At 43.8% G+C, this 16,362-nt stretch overlaps 1 protein-coding gene across 11 annotated transcripts in view; it reads left to right on the top strand.

Moving 5' to 3' along the window:
• Positions 1–16,362, top strand: part of LOC109869032 (membrane-associated guanylate kinase, WW and PDZ domain-containing protein 1) — a 200,793-nt gene that overhangs the window by 68,985 nt on the left and 115,446 nt on the right. For all 11 annotated transcript variants that reach the window (XM_031803412.1, XM_031803411.1, XM_020458852.2 and 8 more), the window contains exon 2: positions 11,351–11,467. In XM_031803412.1, the coding sequence (XP_031659272.1) occupies positions 11,351–11,467 (117 nt within the window). The remainder of the gene's footprint in view (positions 1–11,350; positions 11,468–16,362) is intronic.

Below are 16,362 nucleotides of genomic sequence, written 5' to 3'. Positions count from 1 at the left end.
ATGGTGGCGTTCTTGGCTCTCTATTTACTGCAGTACACAATCATCTCCTTTGTCTTGCTGATGTTGAGGGATAGATTGTTGTCCTGGCACCATACTGCCAGGTCACGGACCTCCTCCCTATTGGCTGTTTCAACATCGTTGGTGATCAGGCCTACCACCGTCGTGTCGTCAGCAAAAGTAATGGTGGTGTTGTCCTGTGCGGCCATGCAGTCGTGGGTTAACAGGGAGTACAGGAGGGAACTAAACACGTACCCCTAAGGGGCTCCGTGTAGAATGTCAGTGAGACGGATGTATTGTTGCCTACCCTCACCACTTGGGGGTGGCCCGTCAGAAGGTTATTCAGTTGCAGAGGGAGTTGTTCAGTCCCAGGGTTATGAGCTTAATGATGAGCTTGGAGGGCACTATGGTGATGAACTCGGAGCTGTAGTCGATGAACAGCACTCTCACATAGGTGTTCCTCTTGTCCAGGTGGGAGATGGCAGTGTGGAGTACAATAGAGATTGTGTCATCTATGGATCTGTTGGAGGCAGTATGCGATTTGGAGTGGGTCCAGGGTGTCAGGGATTATGGTGTTGATGTGAGCCATGATTCTTCTTTCAAAGCATTTTATGGCTAGAAATGTGAGTGCTATGGGCGATAGTCATTTAAATAGGTTACCTTGGCATTCATGGGCTTAGGAACTATGGTGGTCTGCTTGAGACATGTATGTATTACAGACTGTGTCAGGGAGAGGTTAAAAATGTATCCTTGTGAATGTTAATCTGTTTAAAGGTCTTACTCACATCGGCTATGGAGAGTGAGATCACAGTCGCCCAGAACAGCTGGTGCTCTTATGCATGGAGAATGGAGAATGAGAGGATGGCGCCGCAGGAGATGGCTGCCGATCCCGTAACCAATTGTGCTATTGTGTATGTTTTTTTGCGTTATTTGTAAGTTATTTTGTAGATAATGTTTCTGCCACCGTGTCTTATGACCAAAAAGAGCTTCTAGATATCAGGACAGCGATTACTCACCCCGTACTGGAGGAATTCTTCTTCTTCAACGAGTAGGATGGGAAGGATTTACTTCAGATGCCCAACAAGGCCCTCATTCCCGTCATTTGCAGGAGAAAGAGACGGAGGTATCGTGGACCAAGAGGGTAATCCACCTTTACCATCGGTCCTATTAGCCAACGTACAATCATTCAATACTAAAATAAATGAACTATGATCAGGTATATCCTACCAACGGGACATTAAAAAAGTAGTAATATCTCTACTACAATCTTTCACTGTGTCGTGGTTGAACCATGACATGATTAACATACAGCTGTCGGGTTTTAAGCTTTTTCGGCCGGATAGAACAGCGTCCTCTGGTAAGACAAGGGGTGGCGGCATATGTATTTTTGTAAACACCAGCTGTTGCATGAAATCTAAGGAAGTCTCAAGGTTTGCTCGCCTGAGGAAGAGTATCTCATGAAAAAGTGTAGACCACACTATTTACCAAGAGAGTTTTCATCTGTATTTTTCATAGCTGTCTATATACCACCACAAAACAATCCTGGCACTAAAACTGCACTCAATGAGCTGTATACGGCCATAAGAAAACAGGAAAACTCTCATCCAGAGGCGGCGCTCCTAGTGGCCAGGGACTTTAATACAGGGAAACTTAAATCCGTTTGACCTTATTTCTACCAGCATGTTAAATGTGCAACCACAGGGGAAAAAGTTCTAGACTTTTACTCCACACACAGAGACACATACAAAGCTCTCCCTCACCCTCCATTTGGCACATCCGACCATAATTCTATCCTCCTAGTTCCTGCTTACAAGCAAAAATTCAAGCAGGAACCACTAGTGACTCGCTCAATACGGAAGTGGTCAGATGAAGCAGATCAAATCAAACTTTATTTGTCACATGTGCCGAATACAACAAGTGTAGACCTTACCGTGAAATGCTTACTACCATGAGATGCTAAGCTACAGGACCGTTTTTCTAGCACAGACTGGAATATGTTCCGGGATTCTTACAAAGGCATTCGGGAGTACACCACATCAGTCACTGGCTTCATCAATACGTGCGTCGATGACGTTGTCCCCACAGTGACCGTAAGTACATACTCCAACCAGAAGCCATGGATTACAGGTAACATCCGCACAGACCTAAAGAGTAGAGCTGCCGCTTTCAAGGTGCGGGACTAACCCGGAAGCTTATAAGAAATCCCGCTATGCCGTCCGACGAACCATCAAACAGGCAAAGCGTCAATACAGGACTAAGATTGAATTGTACTACACCGGCTCCGACGCTCGTCGGATGTGGCGGGCTTGCAAACTATTACAGACTACAAAGGGAAGCACAGGCGCGAGCTGCCCAGTGACACGAGCCTACCATACAAGCTAAATTAGTTCTATACTCGCTTCAAGGCAAGTAACACTGAAGCATGCATGAGAGCATCAGCTGTTCCGGACAACTGTGTGATCACACTCTTCGTAGCTGATATAAGAACTTCAAACAGGTCAACATTCACAAGGCCGCAGGGCCAGATGGTTTACCAGGATATGTACTGACCAACTGGCAAGTGTCTTCACTGACATGTTCAACCTGTCCCTGACTGAGTCTGTAATACCAACATGTTTCAAGCAGACCACCATAGTCCCTGTGCCCAAGAACACTAAGGCAACCTGCTTAAATGACTACAGACCCGTAGCACTCACGTCTGTAGCCATGAAGTGCTTTGAAAGGCTGGTCATGGCTCACATCAACACCGTTATCCCAGAAACCCTAGACCCACTCCAATTTGCCCATCGCCCCAACAGATCCACAGATGATGCATTCTCTATTGCACTCCACACTGCCCTTTCCCGCCTGGACAAAAAGGAACACCTATGTGAGAATGCTGTCCATTGACTACAGCTCAGCGTTCAACACCATAGTGCCCTTAACGCTCATCACTAAGCTAAGGACCCTGGGATCGAATACCTCCCTCTGCAACTGGATCCTGGACTTCCTGACGAGCCGCCCCCAGGTGGTAAGGGTAGGTAACAAAACATCCGCCACGCTGATATTCAACATGGGGACCCCTCAGGGGTGCATGCTCAGTCCCCTCCTGCACTCATGACTGCATTGCCAGGCAAGACTCCAACACCATCAAGTTTGCCGATGACACAACAGTTGTAGAACTGATCACCGACAATGATGAGACAGCCTATAGGGAGGAGGTCAGAGACCTGGCCGTGACGTGCCAGGACAACAACCTGTCCCTCAACGTGATCAAGGCAAAGGAGATGATTGTGGACTACAGGAAACGGAGGACCGAGCACACCCCCATTCTCATCGACGGGGCTGCAGTGGAGCAGGTTGAGAGCTTCTGAGAAGCATTGAAAAGCCAGCGAAATGTATATTATCCATGTCCTTGTTCAGCCACAACTCTTTGAAACATAGAATATTACAGTTCTTCAGGTCTCGTTGATAAGATATGTGGAGGCGAAAGAAGCGCACACCTGGTTTGGCGAGGTGCTGGCTAGCAGAGTAGAACACGTCAAATGAAAAGGAGAGCTACACACTCTAGGAGCTCAGATGCAATAATTGAATACCAACTTTCCGACAGCCAAGCTGTCTTCATCAGGGTATAATGAGGAACAATGCGGGTCACTAGTTTATATAGAGTTTGAAAGGACACACACAGGTGTCTATAATCATGGCCAGCTGTAGCTTGATTTCATTGGTTGATTTATATAAATAGAACATGTAAAAAAAAAAGGAAAAAAAAGAAGCATGAGTTGATAACATATGATCATTGATACAACTTGGCTGCATAGGCCTACAAACATTCTTTACAATAGATAGCAAAAACACAAGAATACCTTGTTATTAACTTTTGATGTTTAGTCGTTATATGCTAATATTCCACATGAGGGAAGTATTGATGCCATGGAACATTTTCTTTTGCAACGTGACCCAATTGAACTACCCCCCCAGGTCATGTATTATAACATTGGCTGAAATAGTACTCACACACAACTATTTGATGTTTCAAACGTGTTTTTTTTATCGAGATGAAGGGTACTGCTATGGGACCCCCTATGGCTCCTAACTAGGTTCATTTGTACGGTATGCATGGTGAAACAATAAATCGTCAGTCCTCTCAAAAAACATTATTATTTGGAAACGGTACATTGATGATATTTTGGTTTTGTGGAGGGTGATACAAAACAGCTCCAGGCATTCCATGCTTCTTACCTCTTGTTCTGAGCACCTGAGATTCACTATGCAATCTGACACACAACAAGTTTCCTTGATCTTTTGATTTTGTGTGAGGATAATGTTCTATACACAGATATTTACAGGAAACCCACTGATTGTAACAGTTTGTTGAGGGTTGATAGCTGTCATCTGCTTCCCTTGAAAAACAGCTTACCCTACAGGCAATTCTGTCTAATCAAAAGAATTTGCAAAAACAATCCGATTTCCACAGAACCATGGCTGTGATGCAAAGAAAATTCAACGAAAGGGGGTCCTAAAATGGTCAGATCGATACTGTTGTTGAGAAAATACAAAACAAATCGAGACATAATCTCTTTCAAGCAAAGTCTGTCAAAAAGAAGCATTATTGCATTCTTACTATGCGCTATTCAATGAGCTCTGAACTAATTAAGGGAATCCTTCACAAACATTGGCACATTCTAAGATCCAATGACAGTATCGGTAATGTGTTTCTGGACCCTCCATTGGTCGCATTCTCAATTGGTAACCTCTGATTTACCATCCCAAAATACCCCCGCACAACGTCTCCTTGCGCCAGATGGAAACTACAAGTGTAACGGCTGCGCTCAATGCAATGGCACTTACCAATGTAGATCCTTCAAACACCCCCAAACAGGCAAACAGATCCCAACCAAAGGTGTTATCACGTGTTCCACTAAGGCAGTTATTTATCTTATAACTTGTCCTTGTGGTAAAAATGATGTGGGGAAAATGAAGAGCAAACTAAAAGTAAGAATCTCTGTGCATCGTAGCACCATTAGGTGGAAAAACTCCATGTACCCATTTGCGGCCCACTTTTTGGAAGTGAACCACTCTATGTTGTTCCTTTGCTATATCGGCATAAAACACATCATCCTCCCTAGGAGAGGGGGTGACCTTGACAATTGGCTGTTAAAACGAGAGGCTGCCTGGATCTTTAATTTAAAGACCCTTGCTCCCTTCGAGGTCTCAATGTAGACTTTGATCTGAAGCCATTCTTGTGATTCTTGTGTTTTTGTCATCTATTGTAAATAATGTTTGTAGGCCTATGCAGCCAAGTTGTATCTATGATCATATGTTATCCATTCATGCTTTTTACATGTTCTATTTCTATCTGTAAATCAACCAATGAAATCAAGCCACAGCTGGCCATGATTATAGACACCTGTGTGTGTCCTTTCAAACTCTATATAAACTAGTGACCCGCATTGTTACTCAATATACCCTGATGAAGATAGCTTGGTTTTCAAACATTGATATTAAACTATTGCGTCTGAGCTCCTAGAGTGTGCAGCTCTCCTTTTCTTTTCCCGTTGATAGGCTGGTCTCGAACAGAGCTCATCCAGTTTGTTCTCTAGTGACTGGACTGTTTGCCAACAGAATGGAGGGTAGAGGCGGTTTATTTGCTTGCCAGTGTCGTCTTGTCAGGATGCCTGCACGTCTGCCTTTTTTGTGCCGTAGCTTCCACTTTCGAGTCCCAGGGACTAGGGCCTGGTACAGAGTAAGCAGAATGTCCAGAGCTGCCGACTCGTTAATGTATAAATTGTCATCTGAATTGAGGTTAGTGATCGCTGTTCTGATCTCCAGAAGCTGTTTTCGGTCATAGCCTGCTATCCACTGCAGCGCCATCTTCATTTGACAAATGTTTTATCAAATGGATATGACACTTATTAATGCAAAGAATACACATACCATTTCCAATATTAGTTTGATTTTAACTCAAAGATGTCAAACAGTATTTTTCATTGTCATGAGATGTTAGATTGTTCCTTTCCAAACTGCAGTCAAAGACAGTACTGTATGAAGACAGGCAGAAACACTGGTTAGTTAAGCTCATGCATAGAAACATGTCCTCGTGTCTAACTGCGATGAAATGAGCATGTGCAGGCTGTCAAATCAAAAACAATCCTTCGATATAAAGTTGTTTTTAAAGAAAATGAAAATGTGTCAGTTTGTCAATTTCACAAGGTTGGTGTAATAACATGTTCAACTACTTAAGATATTGGATCAAGTCTAGGCTGTACCATTAGATTTTGAGAAAATGTACAACTAAGGAAGAATTTTTGTACTTCTTTCATTGACTACTTAAATCCCAAACCACGGCCTGGTCTGCTTGGTCTGTTTAATCTAATGCACTCTTGGAAATGTATTTAAAAAGATTAAGGGAATTTTTAAATATTATAGAATATTTCCAGACCACTGGAAACTGTTTTGGAAGTATGAGTTTTAAAAATGAAATGTTTCAACGTTATGCTACATGGTACTATGGTGATGTGTAGAATAAAGAAGCAGTTTGAATTTCATTGAATTCCATTTAAATAAATTACGCTTCCTTTAATTCAAATTAAATTCCAATTCTGCTACCTGTGGGGTGTTCCAATTCAATTTCAGAATTGAATTTGAAGTAAAGAGCCATTGCCAACTCAATTAAGAATTAACCCTGGTGTTTGTTTCTGTTCAGTTCGGGTGTGTTTGTAAATTCGCCAGAGCGCTCAGAGTGCGCTCTGGCTGTTCCGTAAATTCAGAGCCTTGTCATATTGTCTGTTTGTAAATTCAGAGGGTTTCGCTCTCTGAGCGTTCAGAGCGCACACTGGACGCTCTGGCCAAGGAGTAGGGTTGATTGGAGCATTCTGACCTCACAATGGCAGTCAAGCACCCAAGATAACTGGCTGAAGTTAGTTAGCTTGCTAGCTATTTCCAGACACAAATGAGAGAACACCTCACTCTATTTTTCTCGCCTTAGCAGGGGCTGATTAGGCTCTTTTCATGTTACCCAGAGTGTTGGTGACTAACTGTGCTGCTGGCAACAATTTCATTATGTTTTTTGCCTATGTTTAAAATCAAATCAAATTTTATTAGTCACATACACATGGTTAGCAGATGTTAATGTGAGTGTAGCGAAATGCTTGTGCTTCTAGTTCCAACAGTGCAGTAATATCTGATAAGTAATCTAACAGTTCCACAACAACTACCTTATACACACAAATCTAAAGTGATGGAATAGGAATATGTACATATAAATATATGGATGAGCGATAGCCGAGCGGCAGAGACGAGATGCAATAGATGATATTAAAATGCAGTATGAGATGAGTAATGTAAGATATGTAAACATTATTAAAGTGGCATTATTTAAAGTGACTAGCGATCCATTTATTAAAGTGGCCAATGATTTGAGTCTGTATGAAGGCAGCAGCCTCTGTGTTAGTTATGGCTGTTTAACAGTCTGATGGCCTTGAGATAGAATCTGTTTTTCAGCCTCTCGGTCCTAGCTTTGATGCACCTGTACTGACCTACGCAGAAGAACTTAAAACGTTCAACCTTCTCCACTACCGTCCCATCGATGTGGATAGGGGGGTGCACCCTCTGCTGTTTCCTGAAGCCCACGATCATCTCCTTTGTTTTGTTTACGTTGAGTGAGAGGTTGTTTTCCTGACACCACACTCCTCCGAGTTACACTCAGACGAGAGTGCTCTGAAATCGGAGTAGATGGCCAGAGTGAATTTATGAACACACTCTTCATGTCTGTCAGGGAGAAGCAGAGACTGTGTGTGTGTGTAGAGATGTCTCCTTGACCTCTGTGTGTTCCTCAACTCCTTATCTGGGGCAGAGTGTTCTTGGAGGGATTTGCCTCGGCTTCCCACTCCATCACTGATGAACTCATTGTCTGTCAAAAATGGGATCAGGACAATCGAAGAATATTGAAACATCAACGTCTCTTGTGTGTGTATGTATGGCGGTTGCGTTGATTTTCGATTTGGTAAATATGAGCAGTGGTCATGTTTGTCTCATTCCTGTGCGTGCAAATGTGTACGGAATTTCTCTGTGTGTTTATTTAACTGTTTCTGTGTGGAGAGAGAGAAACAGCAGCACATACACACTCTCAATCTCATGCAGGTACACACACACACACACACACACACACTGTGCCACACTGTGCCACACTGTGTTTGAAATAATCCCTGCTGCACATGGCTGTAAATCCTTGAAAATCTTAAATATTTGATGACTTCATCATTGATGGGGCATGACACCTGGGCTGCCTGCACCCTGCCTGCTCTGTTCCAGCTCTGTACCAGCTCTCCCCAGCCACAGGAGAGGTGATGTAATGCCTAATGGTGGTCCCCCCCCAGGGGATACTACTGGGGCTCAGGATTGAGGAAGATGTTGAGTATTTTTCATGAGTGACGGTAAATCACATGTATACGACTATTCTGATGATAGCGATTAGAAGACATGTTATCCCTATGACACATCTAATGTACCCATGTTTTAGAGGACTAAACCTTGTCCATTGACCTGTGTGTGTGTGTGTGTGTGTGTGTGTGTGTGTGTGTGTGTGTGTGTGTGTGTGTGTGTGTGTGTGTGTGTGTGTGTGTGTGTGTGTGTGTGTGTGTGTGTGTGTGTGTGTGTGTGTGTGTGCGTGCGTGCGTGCGTGCGTGCGTGCGCACACTGATGTGTGTTTGTGCTAGCTTGTATTTCTAAATGTTTTTAGTCTGAATGCAGGCTGCTTGCCTAGCAGGGACCGTAACGATGGTTGTCAGGACTGGCTGGTTGCTAGGTAACAATTACCTGACTGTGCTTTGCTCGCACAGAATTACACAGAGGGCTGTGTGTGTAGGGGAACGGAAAAATACAGCAGAGCACGCTAGCTGCTGGGCAGTGTTTCAGATTCCTACCCTGACAACATGTAATGGTTGTATTTCTATGAGTTTAGGTTAAACTGAATATTGTTGTTTATTCTCTGGGATGGAATGGTAATTTGATAATGTTCCCTTTGATGCTGTATTTGTGAGGACTCATTGGTGCTATATTTCTTTATGTGTTTGTTTAACCAGGCAAGTCTGTTAAGAACAAATTCTTATTTACAAACCCTTCCCTCACCCAGACGATGCTGGGCCAATTGTGCGCCGCACTATGGGACTCCCGATCACGGCCGGTTGTGATATAAACCAGGATCAAACCAGGGTCTGTAGTGACGCCTCTAGCATTGAGATGCTGTGCCTCGGGTATACAGTACACTCTTAGAAAAGTGTATACTGTAGGATAACCTTTTGAAGAACCCTTTTGGTTCGAGGTAGAGCCATTTTTTTTCCCACAAAGGCGTCTACTTCTGCAGGGGTAGTCAACTCTTACCCCACGAGGTTGGGAGCCAGCTCGTTTTCTGTTCTGCCTGATAATTAACTGCACACACCTGGTGTCCCAGGTCTAAATCAGTTCCTGGTTAGAGGGTAACAATGGGAAAACATGCAGTGGAACTGGCTTCCAGGTCCAGAGTGGAGTTTGAAGGTCCTGTACGTACAGCTGCAGAACCCTTTTGGAAACCTTTTGTGTATATAGGTCAGAGGTTGCATTAGGGTTGTGGGTGTTGCATTGGTAAAACTGAAAGTGAGTCTGTACTGTAAGTTGTGAACAGGCTGGTTGGGGTGGACATAGATTTATGTGTGGTCTGTGGTTAAGCTGTGTGAGTCCATGGGAAGATGAGGTGATGCAGGGCCACACGGCTGTGTGACAGATGTCTGTCTGTCTGAAACAGTTCTATATCTATTTTATTCGATGGGCCAATCTGTTCTGTTCTATATCTATGAGAAGGCTTTTGTTCCCAAATCATTTTGTTTCTAACTAATCAGGGGGTCAAATAATAATCATAACCTCAATTAGTTGATTAGTTATAATCAGAAGATGAATTCATCTCTGAGTAGCTGATTTGCTGAACTTCAAGTGGCTACTAGTAAGTGGTATATACTCTCAAATGGTGAACACATTTTAGCTACAAAGAACTAAACTTTTCCTTTCTAATAATATAACCAGCCATTTAAAGATGCACTATGCAGAAAAAGCTCTGCCATTTCCTGGTTGCTAAAATTAAAATAGTTTGCCTAATTTCAGTTTGTGACTAAACAAGCAACCATTGTGTCGTTAATCATTGTACCATCTAAACCGCTGTGAAATATATTTTTCATAACTAAAAATATAGTATTTTCAGATATTTGAAGCTGGTGTACAAAACCAAAAATAAAAGATGCAATAACGATACTTAAGAACGGGAAGCATAGAAATATCACACATAAGAACTGATCTATAACTCACATGTCTATGCAAATTTGGTCGGGTCACCCAGAAAGTTACATATTGTAGCTATAAAAAATATTTTCTTCAAAAAATTATAACAAATAAATCTATTTTTATTTAATATGACTGTTCATGTTAAACTTGTTGTATTATGTTTTTAACGATCTATACACATTGAATAGTGTCATTACAATATATATTAATAAGCAGCTTCCATCATGGTCAGGGGTCTGTGTGGAGAGATGCTGGCCAATGCCCCCAAAATGGCTGGCCAGCTCCCCAGACATGGATGATATATTTGGAGATCATTAAACGGTCCTAAATGAGACCCTGGCGTGAGAGAGAGCCCTGGCCATCTGGCCCCATTGTGACTCCTCTCCTTCTGGGAGACTGAGGGCTTCATTCAAACACAGCAGAGAGGGAGCGCGTCAGGGGCTCTGATTGGACAGATGCTGACTGAACCTGGCAGCTCTTAGCAAATCAGGGAACTGTTGTTCTCAATTACCTCAGCCCACCTCGCTTGCTGTTTGTGCATGTCTGTCTTATCTTTCTCTTTCTCTCCATTTCTCTCTCTCGCTCTCTCTACTTCCCCCTCTCACAATTTCTCTCTATCTATTTCTGTCTTTCTCTTTTCTTCTTCCTTCCTTCCTTCCTCCTCCTCTCTCTCTCTCTCTCTCTCTCTCTCTCTCTCTGTGCCTGTGGGTGAAGTTGAGCAGACGTGGTGAGGTCCATCAGCTATGTGGCAGCTGAAACATTCACTGCTGCTAATCAACCAGCTCTGATTTGGTCCCAAAATGATGACTTCACCAGAGTGTAATGAATATACTGCCACTGCCAGATAGGAATTACATGTGCTACTTGTGAAACCAAAAGAAACATGTCATTCCTTGGTAAACAACACATGTATGGCATGACAACAATAGTCAGAGGAGTGGGCTGAAGCACATACAGATCCAACACCTGGCACACAAAATGTTCAAATGTTCAAATTTGCTATGCAAATTGTGTATTATGAAATGAGGCGTAACCATTGTTCCTGTGTGGTTTCCCTGTGCAGGTAACAAGCTGAACAAGGACTTGAAGCTCTACCTGAGCCTGAGGTTTCAGAAGTCCTCCCCCGACCATGAGCTCCAACAGACCATCAGAGCTAACCTCTACCACCATGCTATGCCTTGTGAGTTCCACCCCCTAATCTTCAGTCTCATCTTCGTCTTGCTCCTCCTAAAACTCCTCATCATCCTCACAATATTCCTTCTCTGCCTCCCCTTTCACCCCACCTCATCTTTCCCTCTAACTCCTCATAATATCCCCCCCCCCCACCCCACCTCATCTTTCCCTCTAACTCCTCATAATATCCCCCCACCCCCACCCCACCTCATCTTTCCCTCTAACTCCTCATAATATCCCCCCCCCACCCCACCTCATCTTTCCCTCTAACTCCTCATAATATCCCCCCCCCACCCCACCTCATCTTTCCCTCTAACTCCTCATAATATCCCCCCCCCACCCCACCTCATCTTTCCCTCTAACTCCTCATAATATCCCCCCCCCCACCCCACCTCATCTTTCCCTCTAACTCCTCATAATATCCCCCCCCCCCACCCCACCTCATCTTTCCCTCTAACTCCTCATAATATCCCCCCCCCCCACCCCACCCCATCTTTCCCTCTAACTCCTCATAATATCCCCCCCCCCCACCCCACCTCATCTTTCCCTCTAACTCCTCATAATATCCCCCCCCCACCCCACCCATAAAGGAACATACACTCTTAGAAAAAAAGGTGCTATCTAGGACCTTAAAGGGTTCTTCGGCTGTGGGTTCCATGTAGAACCATTTCCAGAGAGGGTTCTATCTGGAATCCAAAAAGGGTTCTACCTGGAATCAAAAAGGGTTCTCCTATGGGGACAGACCAAAAACCCATTTTTCTAAGTGCGTAGACACAAATAAGCCATTCAGATGTACCGTAATCTAATAAAAATGTTCTGGGTTTTTGGAACGCCAGTGATCCACTTGTCCTCCCGACACTGGAAATCTGCCCTCCCAGATGTTTCACTTAACTACAGTACAGTGTGTGGTGTGGTGGGCCAATGACCTGGGTGGATGCCAGAGCAGACAACTGTGTACTGTGAGGTCAGCTCATTATCTGTTGGATGTGATTGGTGCTGGGCATGGTACACTTCTGCAGTACAACATTATGTGACAGTTTACTCCATGTAGTCGCTGATACATTTGAATAGTATGTTTTTGAAAGTGGAGCTTTACATTCAAAATATTCTGGTCGAGTGGTCTGTTGTGGATAGGCCGTGAACCTTCCTCTGAATCAATGAAGCCCTGCTAATCAACCACAGTGCATATTGTCAAGGACCTGACAGCAGTTGCTCACGTGTGTGAGTGTGTGTTTGGCTGCATGTTGTGTGTGGCTGTTGTGATGTTCTCAGTGGGGACGTTGTTTTCATGATCACATGTCTCAGTCACAAGCAAAATCCCATCAGTGGAGAGAGACATTCCCTTTCCTACCACACAGCACCTCTTTATGCATCTGGGATGTGAAACTGTGTGTGTGTGTGTGTGTGTGTGTGTGTGTGTGTGTGTGTGTGTGTGTGTGTGTGTGTGTGTGTGTGTGTGTGTGTGTGTGTGTGTGTGTGTGTGTGTGTGTGTGTGTGTGTGTGTGTGTGTGTGTGTGTGTGTGTGTGTGTGGCTTTACCTCTTTTCTTTTTGTCTCTCTTTTTCTACCATTCGCTCTCTCTGTATCCTTCTTTCTCTCTCTCTGTATGCTTCTTTCTCTCTCTGTATCCCTCTTTCTCTCTCTTCTCTGTATCCCTCTTTCGCTCTCTCCTCTGTGACTGGTAAATCCTCTATGAGCTGCTCTCCCGGTAGCCTGACTGGGATTATGATGTTCTGATATATTGAAAATAGATTTGTTGCCTGATTATGTGATGAACATGTTGAGCTCTAGAACATATCCCAACAGGGAGATGGGGAAATGACCCAGGCTCAGAGGACAGAAAGAGCAGGAATTCCCAAAACATCCATACTGTCCTGGCGGGTCCACCAAATCCAACATGACTGGGTTTTTTTGGTGTTTTATTTTTCCTTTTATTTAACTAGGCAAGTCAGCTAAGAACAAATTCTTATTTTCAATGACGGCCTAGGAACAGTGGGGCGGCAGGGTAGCCTAGTGGTTAGAGCGATGGAATAGTAACCGGAAGGTTGCAAGTTCAAACCCCTGAGCTGACAAGGTACAAATCTGTCATTCTGCCCCTGAACAGGCAGTTAACCCACTGTTCCTAGGCCGTCATTGAAAATAAGAATTTGTTCTTAACTGACTTGCCGAGTTAAAACCATTTGTGACTAGGGGGCAGTATTTTCATTTTTGGAAAAATAACGTTCCCGTAGTAAACGGGATATTTTGCCAGGACAAGATGCTAGAATATGCATATAATTGACGGCTTAGGATAGAAAACACTCTAAAGTTTCCAAAACTGTAAAAATATTGTCTGTAAGTATAACAGAACTGATGTTGCAGGCGAAAGCCTGAGAAAAATCCAATCCGGAAGTGCCTCATGTTTTGAAAGCGCTGCGTTCCAATGCGTCCGTATTGAGCAGTGAATGGGCTATCAACCAGATTACTCTTTCTCCGTATTCCCCAAGGTGTCTACAGCACTGTGACGTAGTTTTACGCATTTATGTTGAAGAATACCCGTAAGCGGCTACATTGCACAAATGGTCACCTGATGGCTCCCAGAGTGACTCTCGCGTAAAATACAGAGGTAGCCATTATTCCAATCGGTCCTACTGAAAAACGAATTGTCCCGGTGGATATATTATGGAATAGATATTTGAAAAACACCTTGAGGATTGATTATAAACAACGTTTGCCATGTTTCTGTCGATATTATGGAGCTAATTTGGAATATTTTTCGCCGTTGTAGTGACCGCAAGCCAAACGTGAAACACAAACGGAGCTATTTCGCCTACAAAAATGATATTTTGGGAAAAAGGAACATTTGCTATCTAACTGGGAGTCTCGTGAGTGAAAACATCCTGAAACTCATCAAAGGTAAACAATTTAATTTGATTGCTTTTTTGATTTCCGTGACCAAGTTACCTGCTGCTAGCTGGACAAAATGCTATGCTAGGCTATCGATAAACTTACACAAATGCTTGTCTAGCTTTGGCTGTAAAGCATATTTTGAAAATCTGAGATGACAGGGTGATTAACAAAAGGCTAAGCTGTGTCTCAATATATTTCAGTTGTGATTTTCATGAATAGGAATATTTTCTAAGAATATTTATGTCCGTTGCGTTATGCTAATTAGTGTCAGTCGATGATTACGCTCCCGCATGCGGGATGGGGAGTCACCAGAGGTTAAATAAAGGTTAAAAAAAAATATTGAAATAAAACCACCTGTTCTGGGGCAGAACAACAGATTTGTACCTTGTCAGCTCGTGGATTTGAACTTGCAACTTTCCGGTTACTAGTCCAACGCTCTAACCACTAGGCTACCCTGCCGCCCCTGTTGAATATAGTATGGTCACAGATCTGTATGTGTTTTCGTCAGCTCCTTTCTTGCCAAACATACACTATTTATTCCATGGCATGATCAGGGAGTTGGCTAAGCACTACACCACTGACTGCTTTTGGAATCTTGATCTCCTTCCTAAGGGAAAGACAAGCGATTGTGGATAAACACACATGCAAATCTTGTTGCCTTCACACGTTCACCTGTATTTCAGTGGGGAACCCTGGGCAGAGTAATGTGGAGAAGAGGGATGGTTAAAATAAATGGAGCCAGAGAGACCAGTGCTTAGTCAGATAGTTGCCCCTGGAAATAGCCATTGATAAATGCACAAAGATGAGCCCCTGTTTAATCATTCATAGGAAATACTCCTTCTTATTTGGTTAAATCTGAAATTAAAATTGTCTGGCCCTAAAATTAAACTTCTGGATAGGTTTTTCAGAAATCCCAGTTGGAAAATTCCCGGAAGCAGGAAATCCTGAACCATCCGACCAGGATTTCCGGAAAACCTTGACATTTTGCGAAAGTTACTGGAATTTGGCAACCCTAATCATGTTGTCCATGTTTGTGTTTTTTCCTCTCTCAACATCTCTCTCTCTTTCTCCCAGTTCCATGCCACCGATTTCAATTAAATTCAAATGGTTCTATGACATGACAAGACAAATCTTTAACTCCCAAAGCAGTGAAATAAAATGGACCCACACTCCTTCTCTGTCCTCTCTTTCCCTTTGTCTCCCTCCTTCTCCTCCCCCTTTCCCAGCACATGTGTTGTTGTCTCTCTGCCCACTTCTTGTCTCCCCATGCCTGACTCTAACAGGTGCTTGTTTCTCCGCCACAGGCTCGAGTGTTGCTTTGTGTTTCTAGGAAGAGGACACTCGCCATGTGAACTCCCCACCCCCTCCTTCCCTTTCTCCCTCCTTCCCAGCCCTGCTGCTACAGATGGCCTTTGTTATCATGTGCCGCAAATGTCACAATTGACAGAGAAGCTTCTCTCTCTCGTTCTCTCTCTCGGGATTCATTTCCATCTCACGTCTACAGCTGCTGCTCTGCTCCAACATGAAGGTTATCTCAGCATTATCCCAGTGTTAGAGTCACCTAGCAAACCAACCGACCAACCCTCCATCCCTCCCCCACATTATCTCTCTGCCCCCTCTCTCTCCTCTCTTTCATTTCAAATCCTCTACTGATTGTCAGCGTCCCTGTAGCTTGACGGTGGCTCTCTCTCTGTCACACGCTCCTGCTGTCTCTCTGTTTCTGCTCTCTCTCTCTCTCTCACTCTCTGCCTCCCTCTCATTCAACCTCACTCTCTCGCTTTCCCATTTTCTACTCCACCGCCGAGCTGGGGAAATCATTGTTGGGAGACAAATTTCTCTGTTTGCAGCTCACACAAAGAAAGGATTACGGCTTGATTCACTGGCTCCGTCTCTCCACATCCAGGCAAGTGGCAGCTCTTCTTATTCTATCCTTCTCCGTCTCTCCACATCCAGGCAAGTGGCAGCTCTTCTTATTCTATCCTTCTCCGTCTCCTTCATTGTCGCCGTCTACCAT

This window comes from Oncorhynchus kisutch, linkage group LG24 (genome assembly GCF_002021735.2).
Source record: "Oncorhynchus kisutch isolate 150728-3 linkage group LG24, Okis_V2, whole genome shotgun sequence".
Classification (NCBI taxonomy): Eukaryota; Metazoa; Chordata; class Actinopteri; order Salmoniformes; family Salmonidae; genus Oncorhynchus; species Oncorhynchus kisutch.
Note: the sequence above shows the minus strand (reverse complement) of the source record. Positions and strands in the feature narration are given on the sequence as shown.